Raw genomic sequence first — 20,551 nt, 5'->3', positions numbered from 1 at the left:
TTTTATTTTTCTCTTTCATTTTCTCTTATTCTTATTGTCATCATATTCTCGTTGTCTCGTCTTTTGTATACTAATTGTCGCTATATCTTTTTATTTTGATGATTAACGTGCAAAAGGCAAGACAATGAGAGTCGAGTAACAGTGATCGACCTCAAAAGAGAAGGTGATGGTGACGAGAGGAAGACAAGTAGAGCATGAGGAAGACTGAGAGAGGGGAAGAGAAAGAGGGGATAAATTTCTTAAGAGAGTTTCATCGCTTTAGTCCCCCCGTTAGAAAACTAACGGGGTTACGTTCACTACCGTTAAGTGGGTGAACAAAATCGCACTCGTGTTCATATGAAGATGGCGAACACGGTATAGAGATGGACGGTGGATTCGTGTGCGTCAGTGGGACCCACTTGGGGAGACGTGGCTCCTGTCTGGGGCCTCGCCGACTACTCTTCGTCACTAAGCACCAAGACAACTGAAAGTCCTCTTCCCCCACCCCCCCTCTCTCTCTTTCCCTGCTCTCTCTCTCTCTCTCTCTCACACACACACACACACACACCGCGCTTCCGTCTTTAGAGAGAAGCCCTAGGGAGGAAGGCCGCCCAGGGGTTCTCTTCTTCGCCTCCTCGTCGTTGGGCCAGCTCAGGTTCTTTTCATCTGGAAAACATCGAAATCGCGGTACGATCTTCTGCTAATGCGGCTTTGAAATTTAGGAATTATTGCTCTCTTTGTCGTGCGGAGCTCTAATTCTCCATCATCTCTGTTTTGGTTGTTGAATCTACTTCTGATGTTTATCTTTTTGACTCTTTCTGTGTTGCGTAATTCATCAGTTGATACGTGTTTGTTCTCTAGTATTTCTTTTGTTTTATGTGTTAAAATAATCTGATTTTGTTTATTTTTTGGAATTTGGAAGTTCATACTACTGATGAATCTTGTTTTAATTCTGATTCTGATTTCCCTTTTTCTTTCTTCGAATGTACGTCGTCATTGTCCCAAAAACATTACGAGAACTAAGACAATCTTGAAATTTGATGACATGATCATGTTATTTAGAGGTTGAAAGGCGAAAAATTCTCTGAAAATTGTTTTTTAGTATTGTCTTAATAATGTGAGTCTGGTTAAATTTCATTTATCATCGCGTAGGGTTAGAATGTAAACTGCGGATTGTAGTAATGTTTTGAAAATCTAATGTTACAATTTGATCACGTTTACAATTTATGGCATTGTTACATAAGACTGGGGTTTGGAACTTAGAGGTGTCTAAAGATAGTTATTTAATTTGCTTCTCTACGTTCAGACAAACCGATGGTTATACACATCTGATGATACTGTTTAAGAATCATGTTATTTCAGTAATCTCCCTTGCCACAGAGAAGTCACGTGTTTGGTCAGAATAGAATTTATGGTTATATTCATTGTTGTTGAATTGTTAATCACCATCTCATTTAAAAGTTTAAGCTAGTATATAGAGGGTTAATTTTATCTTTTATATTATTGGTTTTACTCTCAACATGTCCCCTCACATGTGGCCGGGCTTCAATGTACAACGGGTGTTTTAAGTTTGAACTCAAAACCTTTGTCTACTCTGATACCACATTGAATTGTTAATTATCTCTCATTTAAAAGCTTAAGCTGGTAGATATAAGGTTAATTTTATCTTTTATATTATCATTTTTTACTCTCAACAATTGTAATGGCTGCTGAAGAGCTGTAACCACCAATTGCCGATCAAGGTTTCAATGGCTATTATGTAGCAGGAATTGTCATTACGGTTATCCAACTTCTGATACTTGGGCCGCTGTTGTTTCCATCTCTAAGCCCATGAATTTTTTACTATACTGCTCTACAGTTCTACAGTTCCAAAAGGTGTCATCTAGCTGATGTTTTCTCATTTAGTGCCTATTTATTGAAGTGGCAGATTTTTGGCTTATATAAAAGAAGCAGATTGTTTCCATCACCATTTCCCTTGCTCATGCTTATCAGCATCTGCAAGTACCAGTGGAGTGTCATGGATGTGAAAATTGGGTGCAATTAGTTCATTATCTACATGTGCAAGCTTATGACATTGATGATGATAATGGGAGCCGAACTTGTCAAGTTTGTTCCTGCCATTCTTTATGGGTTTTAGTGCACGAACTATTTAAGAATGAATGTTTTTAAGTGTGTCTTAAGTTATGGAATGTGCTAGCCTTTTGCAAGCAAGCTTTATTATTTATTTTAGGACTGTAACCACACATGTTTACCAAGATATAAATAGTTTTAACTATCTAATTATGGTACTGTCTCCAAGTACATAGTGCGCCTATGGTATTCTCTGATTTTGTTGGCTTAATCTACAGAAATTACTACATCATTTGTAAAACATGTTTTAAGTTACAAAACGTTGATTAGAAATCTTTATAAACATCCAAATGGTGTGACGAACAGGGTTAGGTTATGCATATCTGTTGATTGATTGATTCTTGTTGATTGATTCCTCAATTTATGGGATTGATTATCAATCCCAATTATCCCACAATCTATGGGATTGATTATAATTAATCTTAATTGTTGGGATTGATTGATTGATTGATGTAATTAGGATTCCTTCTTTTTTCCTTAGTTATAGGGATTTGATTGGTTTCTTTCTCCTATATATATTATCTCTATTCCTTGTGAAGTGTAAGAGAAATATATACCAAGTTTTCAGTTTTCTTTTACATGGTATTAGAGTCGATTGGTGCCTAAAGAAGACTCATTCTCTTCTAGCCTTCATTGCTACTATAATCCGATTGCTTCTCACTTCATCTTTTCTTTTCATCATTCCATACAATGTCTGAGATCTTAGAAATTGCTTCTCCCATGTCAACAAGGGAAGTGATACCAATAGAGCCATCAATCGGAAGTTCTTCTTCTGGTGAGCTACCCAGTATGCACTATTCATAGCGGTTGGATGGAGGTAACTACCTTCAATGGTCCCAACTAGTAAGAACCTTTTTGAAGGGTTAGAGGGAAGATTTCTCACCTCTTTGGACCAACCCCTAAGGCTACGGATCCTACGTTTGCTGCTTGGGATGTAGACGACTCAATGTTGATATCATAGCTATGGAGTTCGATGCAACCAGAGGCGAGCAAAAACTACTCGTTCCTCTCTACAATTAAGGACATTTGGGAGACTGTCAAGAGGATTTACTCAAAGGTACAAGATGCCTCAGTTATTTATGAAATTAAGACTAAAATTAGTAGCACAAAACAAGGATCCTTGCCTGTGACTGATTACTATAATAGGATGAATGATTTTTGGCTTGAGTTAAACCATTATCAAGGTATCAAGATGGTATGTAGTGAAGATGCTATTATTCTAACCTCTATGTTAGCAAGAGATAGAATAGTAGAATTTTTGGCTGGTCTTAATCTTGAATTTGATCAGGTCAGGGCACAGGTCCTTAGTCGTGAAAAAATGCCATCTTTGAATGAAGTCTATTTTATAGTTTGAAGTGAGAAACATAGGAGGACAACCATGTTTATGACCATCATTTGGAAGGTCCTGCTATGATTTCTAATAAGATGCAGGGTGCATGGCCAAAAACATTTCAAGGAAAGGATCAAACTGTTCCTAAACAAAACAAAGAGGGAGTATGGTGTTCCTATTGCAAGAAGCCAAGACACACGAGAGAGACATGCTTCAAACTGCATGATAAGAAGGCCATATTGAGCAAAATGGGGGGATTCAAGAACCTGCCATCTAAGAACTCCACAAGAGTTTACCTGTCAGCTAAAGAAGCAGAAGAATCTGCTGAAAAGAGTGAGCCTACTGTCATCTCAGACTTGGGGGAGTTAAATGCAGAGGAGATGAGTAAGTTGAAAACCTTCCTTAAAACTTTCCAAGGGGAATCATGTTCTCTAGTTCAAGTAGGTATGTGCTTTAATTCTGAAATCTCAATTGCCTCTAAAACTACTAGGAATGAACTATGGATATTGGATTCTGGAGTTATTGACCATATGACACCTAACCTAAAAACTTCTGAGACCTATGAATTCATAAATAGCTCCAGAAAAAATACAGTTGCTAATGGCCAATCTGTTCCTATAATTGGGCAAGGAAAAGTGTGTTTAAATCCTGATTTTCAAATACAGCATGTGCTCTATGTGCCTAACCTATCTACCAATCTTCTTTCAGTGCACAAACTTACCCAATATCTTAATTGTTGTGTAACCTTTTCTCCTCATGACTATGTGTTTCAAGATCTGGCCATGGGGAGGAAGATTGGTGTTGCTAAAGCACATAAAGGGCTGTACTACTTCCAAAAGGCCTCTGAATTACTTGCAGGAGATCAGCCCACTCTAGCCTGCTCTTCCCAATCAACCTCTACTCAATAATGTATGGCTTCAGCATCTTAGACTAGGACATCCTCCTTTCCCTTTATTAAAAACAATGTTTCCAAGTTTGTTTTCTGGTTTGAATATTAATGAATTACATTGTGAGGTGTGTGAATTGTCTAAACATCATAGAGTTCCCTATGCTATCAGTAATAAACTATCCTTGTTTCCCTTCTCTTTGGTGCATTCTAATGAGTGGGGACATTCTAAAATTCCTAACTATTCTGGGGCTAAGTGGTTTGTCTCTTTTGTTGATGATTGTACTATGATGATATGGGTTTATTTATTGAAAGATAAAGCAGCCCTTAGTAACATCCTCCCATCATTTCATAACATGATTTTCACCCAATTTGGAGTGTCAATTAAAAGGTATAGAACTGATAATGCAAGGAACTACTTTAACTATCATTTAAATCATTTTTTCCAACAAAAGGGGATTATTCATGAATCTTCTTGTGTTGACACCCCTCAACAAAATGGAGTTGCTGAAAGAAAGATGAGACATCTCCTAAATGTCACTAGGGCTCTCTTACACTAACATTCTGTGCCTAAATCCTTTTGGGGTGAGGTAGTGTTAACTGCCACATATCTTATCAATAGGGTTCCTTCTAGGGTGCTAGGTCATCTTAGCCCTTTTCAGTGTCTCACATCCCACTTCCTAGAACTCGGTCTTCATACTCCTCTTCCCCTTAAAGTGTTTGGGTGTGTAGCTTTTGTTCATGTGTCTAAACAACAAAGGGACAAATTTGATCCTAGGGCACTTCGATGTGTTTTTCTAGGCTATTCTCCTACTAAAAAGGGATATAAATGTTACCATCCTTCCACACGAAAGTTTTTCTCTAAGGATGTCACTTTTGCGGAGAACCAGTCATTTTTCTGCCCTTTTCCTTCTGGTCACCAGGGGGAGAGTATGAGTGGTGACCAGATTTTGCTGCCAAGTTTGGATGACTTAATGGGGCTGCTACCTTCTCCTGTACATCAGTCACAACCTATTCTTGACACTACAACTTCTTCTTCCCCTCAACCTATCTCTCCTACACTAGATTCTCCAACATGTTGTAATTATCCTAACCCTATACCAAATCCAGTGATATCTCCTGTAAGGTTCAAAGGATTACCTCATGTTTACAAGAAGAAGGGTTAGCGTAATCCATGTGCTATGCAAGGACTAGCTTCGCCCCAAATGTCAGGTATGGAATCAACTTAGTCTCCTATTTATTTTGACCCTATACACACTGATTTGGACTTGCCCATTGCTGTTAGGAAAGGAATTAGGAGTTGTACACAACATTCTGTAGCCAATTTTATTTCTTACCATCGTTTGTCACCAAAACACAAGAGCTTTTTGTCTTCCCTTAATTCTATAGTCGTTCCTAAGTCTGTAGAAGAGGCATTGCAGAATCCAACATTAGAATTGGGTACATGTTATGCAAGAGGAAACGAGGGTCTTAGAGAAAAATTAGACTTGGGAAATGGTGCCTAAACCAAAAGGAGTGCAGCCTGTGAGTTGTAGATGAATATTTAATGTAAAGTACAATGCAGATGGTACTTTGGAAAGATATAAAGTTAGGTTGGTAGCAAATGGGTATGCTCAAACCTACAACATTGACTACTTGGAAACGTTTGCACTTGTGGCAAAGATGACCACTGTAAGGATTCTTCTATCCTTAGCTAGCTGTTTTGGTTAGAAATTGATGCAATTAGATGTAAAAAATGCTTTTTACATAGTGATCTCGAGGCAGAGTAGGGGAGATCACACCATATTTATTAAGCATTCGAAGCAGGGTAGCCTAACAGCATTGCTTGTATATGTTGATGACATTATTGTCACCGGGGATGACTTTGATGAGCAACAATAGCTAAAGAAAGATTTTGCCCGGGAATTTGATATCAAAGATCTTGGTAAGTTTAGGTACTTCTTGGGAATTGAAGTAGCCTACTCTAGTGTTGGCATTTTTCTTTCTCAAAGAAAGTATATCAGGGAATTGCTGGAGGAAACAAGGATGCTAGGTGGTAGGTCAGCAAGTACTCCCTCAAAGCCTAATCTGAAGCTAGGAAATGCTAATGGTTTGGTGGTAGAAAGAGGAAGGTATCAAAGGTTGGTAGGCCGTTTGATTTACCTATCTCACACCAGGCCTGACATTGCATTTGTTGTCAGCTTGGTGAGCTAGTTTATGCATAATCTAACTGAGGAACATATGCAAGTAGGGAAGAGAATATTGTACTATCTAAAGGTAACTCTAGGGAAAGGTTTGTTATTCAGATCAAGAAAGGAATTAGAAGTTGCAGGGTATACAGATGCTAACTATGGGGGCTCACTGGTAGATAGGAGGTCAACTACAGGGTATTGTGTCTTTCTTGGAGGCAACTTGATATCTTGGAGGAGTAAAAAACAGGGTGTAGTGGCTCAATCTAGTACAGAAGTTGAATTTAGGGAAATGACACTTGGCTTGTGTGAATTATTGTGGCTAAAAATAGTGTTGGAAGACCTAAAAATCTCTAGCTATGGACCAATGAAGTTGTTTTGTGATAATCAGTAAGCTATTAGTATTGCACATAACCCTGTGCAAAATGACCAAATCAAGCATGTTGAGATTGATAGACATTTCATTAAAGAAAAGTTGGAAGCTGAGGAAGTTTGTATACCCTTTGTTATCTCAGAAAATCAAATTGCTGATGTGTTAACAAAGAGACTACCTATCAAGAGATTTGAGGAACTTATAGGCAAGTTGAGAATTATTGATATTCATTCACCAATTTGAGGGAGAGTGTTGATTGATTGATTCCTCAATTTATGGGATTGATTATCAATCCCAATTATCCCACAATCTATGGGATTGATTATAATCAATCTTAATTGTTGTGATTTATTAATTGATATAAATTAGTAATTGATGTAATTAAGATTCTTTCTTTTTTCTTTAGTTATAGGGATTTGATTGGTTTTTTTCGCTTATATATATTATAACCATTCCTTGCGAAGTGTAAGAGAAATATATACCAAGTTTTCAGTTTTCTTCTACAATATCGGTGAAGGCATTTGCTACTAGTGGCTGGATTGTGAACGAATGTTATGTCCTGTCATATATAGCATGTGTATTTGACAAGTAACTCATAAGAACCTTTTAATCTCATTTTGTTCGCCTTTTTCACCCATTCACTTTTTGTAAAGGAATAATTTTTTTTTCAATTGTATTTTTTTATTTATTATGACTTTAACAAATGGTTGTTTCTTATTAGTGGAGTCTCATCATTGAGGAATTGCAAAATGTGGGAAGTTTGATATATCCATTTTTGGTTGGCATTAGAATATTGCCATTCTTATATGCAAGTTTTGACATTAAAAATAATGAAAAAAATCAAGAATATAATTATTTTGAACTATTTTTGGCTTTGATATCATGAGATTTGTGGAGAAGCCATGAATTACACTAAAACTCAAATGGAGACTGATTTACCTAGTTATTCGAATGAGCCAAGCCAGCCCATGAGATATTCATGACTCAACTAGTTAATTAACCCAATAAGTTGGTTTCATGAACCAAATGAACTGAATAATATGGCTCGTTTAATATCATATATATGAAATTATTAATACTGCTATTATATTAAATTTTAACATATTACATATAATTCTAAACTATTCTATTCTATTGTATTACCACAGAACATATTAGCCGCTTGCTCTTCATTTGGGATTTAGAAGACTCTCTCTCTCTCTCTTATATGTTGCGATTTTGAAGAGACCTAACAATAGGTTTGAGGTTGAGGCTTGTGATTTCTGTGTTGTCGCCTATGTTATGTTCAGTTATGAGATTGTTGGTACTTCCCAGGTATGTTTGCAATTGAGGATTTGATTTTTACATTGTGTTTGGTTTTGAGATTTTTAGGTTTTTTTTTTATTATATGATTCAGTTTTGATGAAATAGGGGTTTTATTACCTAATTTGGGTTCCTTCCTGTCTCTCATCAATTGATTCTTACTCCTTGGGGATTTTGTTCTTTTTCTTATTCTGGATGTTCTTGGTCTTGATTGATTTGGGGGTTTTCCCAATTTGTCTAACTTACATGAATGAGGGTTTTGTTTTCAGATTTGGGTTCCTTTCTGGCTCTTGGTTGTCTTAATGTATCTCCTTGGGGGTTTTGTTATTTTTCTTTCTGTGAATGTTCTATATCTTGATTGATTGCACCACTGTTCGTTTTCGTTGTGTAAATGCTAATTCCTCTTTTCTTTTATGTAAAATTGAGTCCCTTTCATCCAAAACTCTTCCTTGACCAAACCCCCTACAGGCTGCAGTGACTCCAACCTATTCTTGGTCGATGCCACCACGGATGTGACCAACATTCCCCACAACTACTTGACCCAACTTGGTTCATTTTGGCTCAAATTGAGTTGAATGGCTCACAAATTTTAGTTGAGTCAAGCTCAAGCAGAGCTACGAGCCTACTAGATTTTGATTGAGTCGATTCAGCTCAGCTTGACCCAACTTGACTAACTGTCACCCCTGTTTGAGATCCATGAAGTAGCCACTAAAAACATCAATGTATCAAGAACTTAGCTGTAAAAATGCGTGTTTTTCTTAGAAGCTTGCAAGTTACTGTATGACAAGCATCAATTGCTCCAACTCATTGACCATCACTCTTGATACCATTGCACCGTGATGGTGATCTTTATTGTGACCTTAGTACTATTGATAATATGTTGACAACTAGAAAACTTCAAGGCATGCACACATTTGTTCATGCATCTCGTGTTTAATTTGTTAATTATTAATCTTATTTAACATAACGATTGCTAGGGCAGAAATTTCTATTTAGAAACATATCTGTTAGAAATTGGGAACACTGGCAGCCTTTAAATCACCCAAGAAACCACTCAAACACCTCACAACACACTCACAGCTCACCCGACCAACATATCACAACACAACCATATACTAAAGAACAGAAATTTAACGCAAGAACAGAACAAGAAATGAAAACATCAAACCACACAAGGAGACAAAGATTATCCTGGTTCTGGCCGACTTAAATCAGCTCTACATCCAGCCTTCAAACTTGAGCACAGCCTCTTTATTTGATAGATGATCAGTACAGCAACTCCCCTCTTTCTCTCTCACGATACAAGCCTCTCCCAAGAATGTACAAAGACTACTTACACACACATATAGCCTTCCACTCTCAAAGCTCTCATGAAAAACAGAAAGAGAACATGCTGCCTCTTAACCCCTAGCCCTCACTGCCCTATTTATAGACAACAGTGAAATTTCCTAGGCACATAATTGATATTTACAGTTTGATCCCTCAAACTTTGAACTAATTACACTTGAGGCCCAACGCCTATCAACTAACCATTTAACCGCATATAAACAACTGCACAAAATACTATCACTAACTCAGACAATCTTCAACAAATCTCCACCATTGTCTTGAGTGGGATACCTTCCATCTTCATCCATCAAAGACTTTTTAGCTTGCTCTTCCTTTGGTTTCCCGCATGATAACCAGATCATCAAATCAATCAACAAACATTAAGAAAATCAAAAACAATGCTGTAAATTTCACCAATGGATCACCTAGGACAATACTTTCAGTTACACTTAACTAAACCTGCAACTCTCATTAGAATTATCTACCTCCTCAAGGGTCTTCCTAATGAATGCATTCCTAACATCAATATGATTGATATATTCCATGGTGGGACTAAGGACTAAGCCAATTGGACTGCCCATTGGCTGTTTCAACTCCTCCTACCTAGACTATATTTTAGGGTTCCTGCTGCATACAAAATGCAACATGTACACCCTAAATGCATAATTTCCAGCTAGGCACACTCCACCATAAACCAAATCAATACATGATGTTACTCATTAATCCAAAGTGTCCAAACATTTATACAGCATCACAACACAGTGAACCTTATCCGGATTGGCCTTAGCTTTACTAGGCTTCCTCCTATCTCCCAAAATCGGCCTTTAGGCTTTACCACTGCCTTTCTTCTCATGTTTGTTTCAACTCAAAAGGCTTCTCATCTTTCCTTTGACTCTCCTCTAACTATCTACCAGGGAACCAAGATATGCTTAAGATTGGGTAACCTAGGCTGCCTTAAGCTGTCCAAATCCTATTCCAACCTCTATGCCTGAGAATTTCCAGCTTCTCCCTTTATTCTTCACTCTCAAAACTGATCTTGACACTCAGCTATACCTTGAGAATCCTTCATGAACAAATACCGATGAAGCTGCCTTACATTTCCCTAGGCATACCATTGAAATACAGCTTTCCATGCACTCAAAATTCAACCCTTGGACTTATCCTAAAGGGATCAGATTCCTTATACCTTCACCCAGAATTACCATCATCCCTAGAGAGACCTTCTAAGCAATCAACCTTGCTTACCTTTCCCCCTAACCTCTATTCCTTTGGGCTACTCTATAGGATCAATATTCCCTTAATTTTCTCATGGATAATGGCTGATTAGAACACTTATTTGACCCAAATTAAGCCTTCATGTGCTGCTATAACCAAATGGCCATGTCTAGCCTTTTTTTTTTGTTCTAGACTTATCCCCATTTCCAGCACCTCCTTAATTCTCAAATAGCCATTTCACAGCACTCCACCCCTTTAACCTAAGGGATATACCACTTAAAAGTCCAAGCTTCATTTTTCCCCAAATTTACATGGCTCCATGCCATCCATTTGGACAAGAGTGCATCACCTCTTCTTATATAAGAGGTTCTATTTTCCAGCCTGCTCCTTAGCACTCAAACCTGAGCCTAAGCATCCTTCAAACCCAACATTCCATACCTCACTGGTAGATTACTTGTGGTTCTATCTTTTACCCATCCTAGGCAATGCTAGACCTTCTATTCCCTTGCTCATTACCTACAAGATGATTCTCCTTCCCTTTCCTTGCTTAATCCAGATTTTGATCAACCATGGGCTTCACCATACAAGACAACCCTTGCACACACCCTTTTCCCCTCACTGTTCACAAGGACCCTCAATGCAAGAGCCAAAGCTATACTAGATTCCTCCCTCTCACAATCTAGCCCAAGCTTACACAATGAATCTGATCAAACCATTTTCCAGATTTCCCTATTGTTATACCCTGGTTCATAGGTTAGTTTAGGACATCCCAAAGGATTCTCCTTGCTGGCCAGCATTCCAAATTCCATCTCTTGGCCTTGGAATCAACTAATTCCATGTCCTATTAGTAGAGTTTTCCCTCATAGGTAAGAACCCTAGCTTTAGGAAACCTAGGCATACCTATTCCACAACTCTACTACACCTAACCTTCCGCACCAGAAGCAATTTCCAGCAAGCTTCCTAAATTCCAGCAAGCTCATATACGCTTGGGAATTCCTTAGGGACACATCATCACCACTAGGTTCACTTCACCCAGTTCCACCATGAGACAAGGCTTAGATAGGTTCCCAAAACATCCTAGAAACTGATTTCTAATGGGATTTACTAATTTTGGAGACTTCTACCTTTGGAGACCTTGCCAAAACTACATGGATTCTATTCCTATACACCTGCAAATTTTCCCTTCCCCTGATATCCCTAGCCTTAGATACCTTTCCTAGTCCTTGCTCACCATTGTGAGCCATCCTCAACAAATGACACAGCCTAACCTTATCATAGGCTATCCTTTAGTGGCTGCAGCTTATCCACATATAAATGCAAGCATGCACCACATAACCTCCATTCTTGAGGGTTGCTACCATCTCTCTAAGAGATCCTTGCAACTTCTTAGGACTCCAATTCTCACTATCTAATTATTCCTAAGGACATTAGGCTTTCTATTAAATCAGGGACATATTTTACAGCTTCTAATATTCTGGAACGGCTCCACCATGCTTTCTATTCTCATATCTCCAATTATCTGGGCCTTAGTTTGATGCCTAGACAAACCATTTCCCCCTCCACCATGTCTCTATGGGCTAAATACCCATTTCCTATGAGAATTACACCCTAACCCTAGGACCTATACTATTTTTACTGCATACCTAGAAAGACTATAGGACATCCGCACTCTCATAGCCAAAACCACACATGGTGTTTGAACATTCAGGGCTAGTTCTTTCTTGGGATTCTTTCTTCCTGTTTGGGCAATTCTTCTTCATATGCCCTTCTTCATGGCAATGAAAGCATTTAATCACTTTCTTGCCATTCCTAGACTTAGACCGAGACCTACCTTTAAACCTAGGGTCTCTTCTTCCTGTTCTAGAGATCACTGCCAAGGCTTCTATGGCAGATTTTGGGACTCTACCTTGTGTTGAAAATCTTTAGTACAGCTGCTTGGACAGGGTTCTAAACATGTAAAGTGTCTCTAGTCTATCCCAAAGATCCTTCGCAGTTGTCTTCTTTGACACCTCCCGCAAGACTTTTATCTTCTAGACTTAGAACAAGGGTGTTAAAAAACTCTTTGATGGTTTCTATCCTCCTATCCCTGATTTCCTTTTTTTGGACTTCAGATAGGGTTTTCAGGCATAGGCTTTCCAGCCTCTAGGGCTTCCTCCAGTCCAAGATTCCCCAATAAAGCTCTCATCTTCATCCTCCATAGGCCAAAAACGTTTTGGCCATCAAGCTTCTTCACATCATACCGTGCGGCAAAGGCTATAGAAGCCATTCCTGCGAGTATGGGGTGAAATTCTAAGTTCTTGATGGATCTTGATGAGAGACCCGGCTCTGATACCAAATTGTTAGAAATTGGGAACACTGGCAGCCTTTAAATCACCCAAGAAACCACTCAAACAACTCACAACACACTCACAGCTCACCCGACCAACATACCACAACACAACCATATACTAAAGAACATAAATTTAACGCAAGAACAGAACAAGAAATGAAAACATCAAACCATACAAGGAGACAAAGATTATCCTAGTTCAGGCCGACTTGAATCAGCCCTACATCTAGTCTTCAAACCCGAGCACAGCCTCTTTATTTGATAGATGATCAGTACAGCAACTCCCCTCTTTCTCTCTCACGATACAAACCTCTCCCAAGAATGTACAAAGACTACTTACACACACATATAGCCTTCCACTCTCAAAGCTCTCATGAAAAACAAAAAGAGAACATGCGGCCTCTTAACCCCTAGCCCTCACTGCCCTATTTATAGACAACAGTGAAATTTCCTAGGCACATAATTGATATTTACAGTTTGACCCTCAAACTTTGAACTAATTACATTTGAGGCCCAACGCCTATCAACTAACCATTTAACCACATATAAACAACTGCACAAAATCCTATCACTAACTCAGACAATCTTCAACAATATCCTTAGTGACACCACTTGTGTTTTTTCCCCTGGTAAGATAACATTCTTTGTTCAGTGAAAACTGGAAAGGTAGCATTTAGGCAGAAAAAATGTTCTATATGGTACTATGTCTAGATTTGGTTTGAAACTAAATGAATTCTGATTGAAAATTCAGGATTATGAAAGCTAAGACTGCATATTGTATGTACTGGTAATAAAAGAGTCTCCTTTTGCATGATCAGGGTTGCTTGAGAGTGTGAGGAACATGAGCCTGGTAGGACTTAGAGAGTATGTAAGGAACCCAAGGAGGAGGAAGGTGGCACTAGATTTAGACCTCAATATGGAACCTGCAGGGAACCCGGATCAGGAAGGCAATTCGGGTCATACCAATTCTCAGAATGTGCAAGCTGGACAACAAGGAGGTTCTGTGCTACCCCTACCAATTGATGTAGATTCGTTTGATGATGATGTTGTAATATCCTCCGCCAGGGCATTTGCAGAAGTATATTTTTTTTATTATTATCTAAAATCTTCTTTTGTGTCATGACATTTATATTTGTATGGATCAAATATGGTTCTACCAAATTTTAGCAACTCCTTACCATTATTGCTTTTAATCTCTCTTCAGGCTAAAAACAATTCTAGGAGGAACCGTCAAAACACTCTTGTAGTTGATTTAGATTCAGGTAATTCATGCTTTTTCTTACTGCCTATGCTTTGCATGTTTACTTGCTGTTTAACACTCTGTGTCACACTTCTTGATGTTTGTGATATGCATCAAGCATGTCCTGAACATTTTTGTACTACATGCTCTATACCATCCTGTTTCCTTTTTACTATTTGCTAGCATATTATTGAATATTCATTTTTTAGCATATTATTGAATGTTCATTTTTTTCCATGCTCTTATGGTTGAAAGATTCGTTTCATCTTGGGTCAATTTTCTGTCAGCTGGATAATTAAGTTCCTTTTGGGACCTTAGTTTGATTTTAAAACTTATGTCATGCCAGCTCTGCCATATACACCTGAATCTATCAACTTTTGTTTAGATACATCCTTTACAATATAAGGAGGCAGCTGCTTAGTCAGATACCTGAGACAAATGGTAAACATGCTATGAGAGCAACCCATTGGGATTGGTTCATGCTTGAAAGGAAAATGTAAATTTGGATTTTTTTCTTTCCTTCAAGAAGGCATTGTGTACTTTGCCTGTACTCTTTTCACTGTATGGTTGGTCTATTTGGATCAGTACTCTGTCTGACTGCAGTATGTTGACAACAATATTGTTGATTGTTCCTTTCTTTGTTGGCCCCCTGCTTTTGGTTTGAAAAGGGTATATGCCATTGTGGAGCCCTTAATTTGGGTGATAGGTGATAGGTGATAGGTAATTATACTAAAGACACCCCAAGGGTGTATGACCCATGTATGAAAGAGGAGGATTAAAAGAAACCTTTGTTCTTTATCCATCATATCAATGAAGAAAATCTACAAAATTCAAAAATTGATTTGAGGAGAAGTTTGATCCACTTGAACCAACTACATAGAAGAGTAAGAGCTTTCTTATCAATTGGAAGTGTTGATATGTCACATGTTGTTTTTGACATACTCTGATGTCTATTTATGCGTGCCTCTTTTTCCATAGGTTGACTCCCTTGACCTTAAAGTACTCTGGCTGTATTGTCACCATTGGTGTCACAACAGTGCCCCCCACAAATTCATAGAAGATCCAGCTTGAGTTTTTTTTTCTTTTTACTAATTGGCACTCTTTTTCAAGTTAAAATAAGATCTTTCATGTTCACTTATGCACCACCAACCAAAATCATCTTCAAATAACCGATGGTGATCTTGCTTGGTGATGCCAACTTCACAAAGAAAGCCAACTTTGTGAGTCTTGGTGCCCCCCTCCTTTTGAGGAAAGAAGGAATCTCCAATTCTTGCTGGTCTTATTTTCAAAATTTTCTCACTATAACAACTTGAAATGGACCTCCAAATTGTGTCACCCTCTCCCTCTATTGATAAACCCTTTTAGTGTAAGAATCTTTTAATGTTAAATATTTGTATAATTTTATTGAACTTTTTTTTTTCCCCTCTCGGTCCTTTCTATTTGCAACCATATGCTACCATCCTGGTTTCTTTGTTGGTGGATTTGGGCATTATTGATTGCGAATTAGGGTATTTTGATAGTGGAAATTATGTTTTATGGGTGTGAGGGATTAACTGTTAGATGTAGCTTTGTGTAGGTGTTAGACCTATTTCATCCCGAACATGAATCGGATTTGTGCATATTGTGATAGCATCCAAAAATTGTTTTAGGGGCATTTTTAGTGATATTCAATATGTAAGTATATGAACAAAAACTAGGAAACAAAATATTTTAGTGCCCCTTTATAAATATTTAAAAAAGATGGTCCACTTCTGGGAAAATTCGCAGAAACCCTAGGATTAGGTTTCAACGATGAGTAATTCCCTTGGCAGCGTGCTTCAAGTCCAACCTTGGTCTCTCTCTCTCTCTCTCTGGGTATTTCTGACATAATTTATGCAGTAACATTGTTATATTTTTTATTGATGTAATTGCCTGACTTTGTAAAGTATCTAATTGGCATTCCTTCTTTTCCTTCTCTTAATTTCTTTCTTATTTGTATGGATTATTGCAGAAGAAAGGGAGGTTGGTACTAGTAATCGGAACAAGCGGAGGAGAGTTTCTTCAAGCCAAATAATCATAAACTGTGACCTCTACGTAAGTCTGGAAGAGTATGACATCCCCATGGTAATAATTGATATTTGTTTAGGCTGGTGTATAATTTTTTTAGTGTTACTTGAAAATATGTCTCATAGATTGGTTTATATCTTTCTTTGGAGAGGCAAAGAAAGATAAAATATGTCCCTTCTCACCTCTAAACAATTGCCTTTGAATATGTCACTGCTGCCTTAATGTTGTAAGAACAAATGGCAGATGAAGTGGTACAGAGGAGAAAACAAGTAGAAAATGGTTTTTGTAAGTAGTCTATGTACTTAGTTATGGATGTTAGTCGCAGGTATTCATTAAGCTTATGTTTGTTTGCCATTTAAGATTTATGGGATTTTGTTATATCTAAGGATAGCTGATGAAATAGGAATCCAATGGGATTAAATTTGAGAGCACTATTTGTCCCATGTTTGTTTGGATTGGGATAAGCGTTGGGATTCATGAAATAAATGAAATGGAGAAAATATATAGGTGTGGATTGCTGATATTGAACACCCCCCCCCCCCCCCCCCCTCTTGTATTATGGTAGTACCCCAATTCTGTTTTCTATTTTTTTTTTTTTTTGCCGAGTAATTTTGGTTTTTTAGTAATTTGTTTGAATTACATGTTTACACCAAGTGAGGAACAACAAATGGTTGAGGGTGGGGGTAAATATCCATTCCTCCATTTATCTCACCAAGCAAGCATACCCTAAACTCATCTAATGATTGTATGCTCATCCTATTTTAACATTCTAGTAACCATGCCAGGTACATTTCCTATATTTTATTGCACTTCTCAAGTGTCTAGTATGGTTCCCCTTCGTAAATTTATAAGAGTCCATATAACATAGGCATTATTTAAGGTAGCCTTTTCTATTCATTTGACTGATGGTCTACTAAATTTATTTACCATTCCTACTGAATGGAAAATTGCATGATACTTAGCTAAGACTCTAGGACTTTGTTGCAAGTAATGATTCTTCGCATACTCTAGGGCGGCCTTCTTTTCTCATCCCACCTGATCTTAGACTTCACAATTAATACCAATGGAGAAGTAAGGATGGTAATACTGTTCATTATGGTTTTAATTTACATTTTTAGGTCTGCTTTTTCTGCTAGACTTTTTACAAGTGAAAGACATCCCTTCTCAGCTGCACTAAAAAAAAATTCATTCTTTTGATGAGTAGTTCACTGAAGCCATTTATTGGGTACAACCCATTAACATGGCTGGTTATTGTGTTTTGTAATTAAGATATTGTCTTTATATGAAAATAGAAGAACAAGAATGTTGAGAGCATGGAACCTTCTTCACTGCCGCCTCCACCACCAAAGGAACCAACCTTTAGCTGTCCAGTATGCATGGGCCAATTTGTTGAGGAGATGTCAACTAAGTGTGGTCACATTTTCTGCAAGTCATGCCTCAAGTCTGCAATAGCTGCTCAGGGTAAATGTCCTACCTGTCGAAGAAAAGTCACCATGAAAGATACCATCAGGGTCTACCTTCCTGCTGCCAATTGAACGAGGTGTGGTCTTAAACGCCTTCTTTTCATGCTGATCTTTTTGTTTTGTAACTAGACTGAAATAATGATTGGGAGAGGGTTTTCTAGAAGCGGCTTTTGATCTGATGAAAAGGAGAGAATTTCTGAATCGGCAACAATTTAGTATTCTTAGGAGTTACTTCATTACACAAGAAGAATCTTTTGGAGGTCCATTGTGATAAAGGGGTAATATATGCATATAAAAGGCTTGTGGAGTAGCATGGATGGAATTTTAGAGTTTTTTTTTTTTTTTTGTTGAGCCATTTGCTTTAGAAATTATTTGTGAAAATATGGAATTTGGTCAGTTCAAAACATCAGCTTTGCAGATATGGTGTATCTTGTTGTATGAATCATTTTCAGTGCATTTATGTCGTTAAAGAAATGTACCTATCTAGTTTAATTATTCTTTGAAGGATTGATAGGATAAAAGTAAGTATACAGGTTCCGCAAGTTGACTGTAAGAATTCCATTTTCAATTTTACAATTTTTTCACCTTAATGATATCTTCTTGGGGGAAAAAAAAAAGTACATTTGTCGCAGAGTGTTGCGACCTTTGGAATTATTATGTTTCTCATTCAACGATGATAGATTGTTTGGGGCCAGTGGGTTTTAAACATTGTATGTGTGCATTTATTTTTTTCTTTTGATTTCTTCGGGGGCTGTGTCTGTAACCTGTTGTTTCTACTTCACTGTAGCTATGTATTTTTCTTGCCAGTATAGTATATATTTCCATGTTTCCAAATATTTTGCATTTGCCAATGGGTCTCTGTGTTTCTTGTGTCAATCAGGAAGATGCATCCGGGGTTGCATTGCAAGACGAGGAGAGAATGGGAACGGTGGCTGGCATCCATCCAAGCCATGACTTTTATTTTCGGGTCATGCAACTGTATGTTTATCCGTCTTTGGTGGGTTGTTTTTTTTCTTATCAAACTATTGAATTTCAGTCTGTTGGATTTTGTTTGTTGTTGTTCTTCTAAGTTACTTCTATATCCAAATACTATACCAGTACCTCCTAATCGTAAAGCAAAGATATGGTTATTGGCTCTAAGCTACTAAAGGAAAATAGTTTTTGCAAGTAATTTTAGAAGCCTAGGTATTAATTGTTAGTCTTTCTTATGAATAAGTAGCTCCTCACTGTTGACCAGCAGCCAGAGCATGAGATCTGGGCTATGTTGCACGGAAACACTTCATAAGAGTCGTTTCTCCATTTCTGAAACGTTTCTTATTTTTATTTCAGACCCTATTTATACTTATTTTTTATAAGAATGTCCGTGCAACATAAGCTCTGGACGCTCTTGACTGACTGACTGATAGGAGAAGTTAGAATTCATTTAGTCGGCATCGCATAGTGGTATAACTTGCTCATCATGTGGGCACCCAAGAAAATGGAAAACTTAAGCCAAGGATGGGTGGGTTTTTTATTTCCACATAATTTTTATTTTCGCTTCTTTTTATTTAGATGTAAGTTTAGTTCCCCCCCCCCTAAAAAAATTCACCTTTTTTTGTGACCAAATTTGAGTTTTATCTTTTCTGTACTTTTTTTTAAATCTTAAATTATTAAAACTTTTAAAGGACAAAAATAACTTGTGAATTGGTGACAAAAGTGATAGTTGAGGTGGTAATATGGGATGGAGGATAAAAAAGGATTTATTCCAAGAGGGCGTGGGTGTGGGTGTAGCCGTGTAGGTGTGACACGGCACGGCACGGCACAGCTCAGCTCACTGATCACTGCTGAGTTATGTTTTTCATTTCATTCGACAACTGATTGGTTTGAAATTGTAGTGTTGTGTTGATTTTGGAGCCCTACATATAGAAGCTGCTCAGCTAAATCTTTCCATTTTGCATATTTAATATAACTTGTATGTATTGTTGACTTACGAGAGAGACGAAAAGATCTATAAATTGTCTTTGAACGCAAAGTTATTTTTGCCATTATGTTTGCTGTTACGTGGTTCTATCAGCAATAAATATATTTAAGTTGTTTTTGTAACATTTGTCTTTTTCAAACCTTTAAAAATTAAAAAAAGCGTATATAATTTTTTTTTTTAAAAAAAGAAGTCTACATTATCAGTGTACAAAACCATTTTACATTTAATATATTTTCCTATTTCTATGTTATTGTAATCTTTACTCTTCCCTATGAATGCATTGAGTTTCTCTTCATTCTTTTGATTTTCCTTCTTTTTCCACCTCTGCATTGCCAATGTAAAAAGTGAAAAAGAAGAGGAAGAACCAGATGGAAAGAAAATAAAAACACACAGAATAGATGAAGAGGATAATAAAAGAAACAGCCTAAGACGATGGAAATAAAAAATAAACGTATTACTTGAACATTTAAGAATGATTTGTGCCATATTTTTATGTTATTGTATTATACATTTACATTAATTAAATACATGACATATCAATATAAGAGTGTTACTCCTAAATATCCAAATAACATTGAAAACTAGAACCGGAAAAAGTCGAGTTGAAGGGAAAGAAGGCCACCAAGGGTCAAAGTTCGGCTTCAGCTTTGATTTTTAGCGAAAATATAAATGAAAATAGAAAACCTAAAGGCAGAAGAACTCTCTTGGTGTTCCAGTAATTGTGTTTTCCCAATAAAAGCACACAACTAAACGGTGTTTCTTTTTTGTGTTTACCTCACAGATCCATGGCTGTGTGAATTC

General features: G+C 37.4%; 1 protein-coding gene across 5 annotated transcripts; it reads left to right on the top strand.

The window, feature by feature from the left end:
* Positions 1–454: 454 nt before the first annotated feature.
* Positions 455–18,945, top strand: LOC127814187 (uncharacterized). 5 transcript variants are annotated; one of them, XM_052355512.1, is made up of 8 exons: positions 455–666; positions 1,907–2,085; positions 8,015–8,180; positions 13,860–14,119; positions 14,246–14,303; positions 16,272–16,384; positions 17,620–17,867; positions 18,671–18,945. In XM_052355512.1, the coding sequence occupies exons 4-7, from the start codon at positions 13,883–13,885 to the stop codon at positions 17,860–17,862; spliced, it is 651 nt and encodes a 216-aa protein (XP_052211472.1). In that variant the 5' UTR covers positions 455–666; positions 1,907–2,085; positions 8,015–8,180; positions 13,860–13,882; the 3' UTR covers positions 17,863–17,867; positions 18,671–18,945. The 5 variants fall into 5 exon arrangements, with proteins under 5 accessions (XP_052211472.1, XP_052211473.1, XP_052211470.1 ...); XM_052355513.1 differs by lacking the exon at positions 1,907–2,085 and having other exon boundaries at positions 16,272–16,354; XM_052355510.1 differs by lacking the exon at positions 1,907–2,085.
* The last annotated feature ends 1,606 nt before the right edge of the window (positions 18,946–20,551 follow it).

The sequence above is a fragment of the Diospyros lotus genome, chromosome 12, assembly GCF_014633365.1.
Source record: "Diospyros lotus cultivar Yz01 chromosome 12, ASM1463336v1, whole genome shotgun sequence".
In the NCBI taxonomy this organism is placed as follows: Eukaryota; Viridiplantae; Streptophyta; class Magnoliopsida; order Ericales; family Ebenaceae; genus Diospyros; species Diospyros lotus.
The sequence above is the reverse complement of the archived record's forward strand: the minus strand, read 5'-3'. Positions and strand labels throughout refer to the sequence as shown.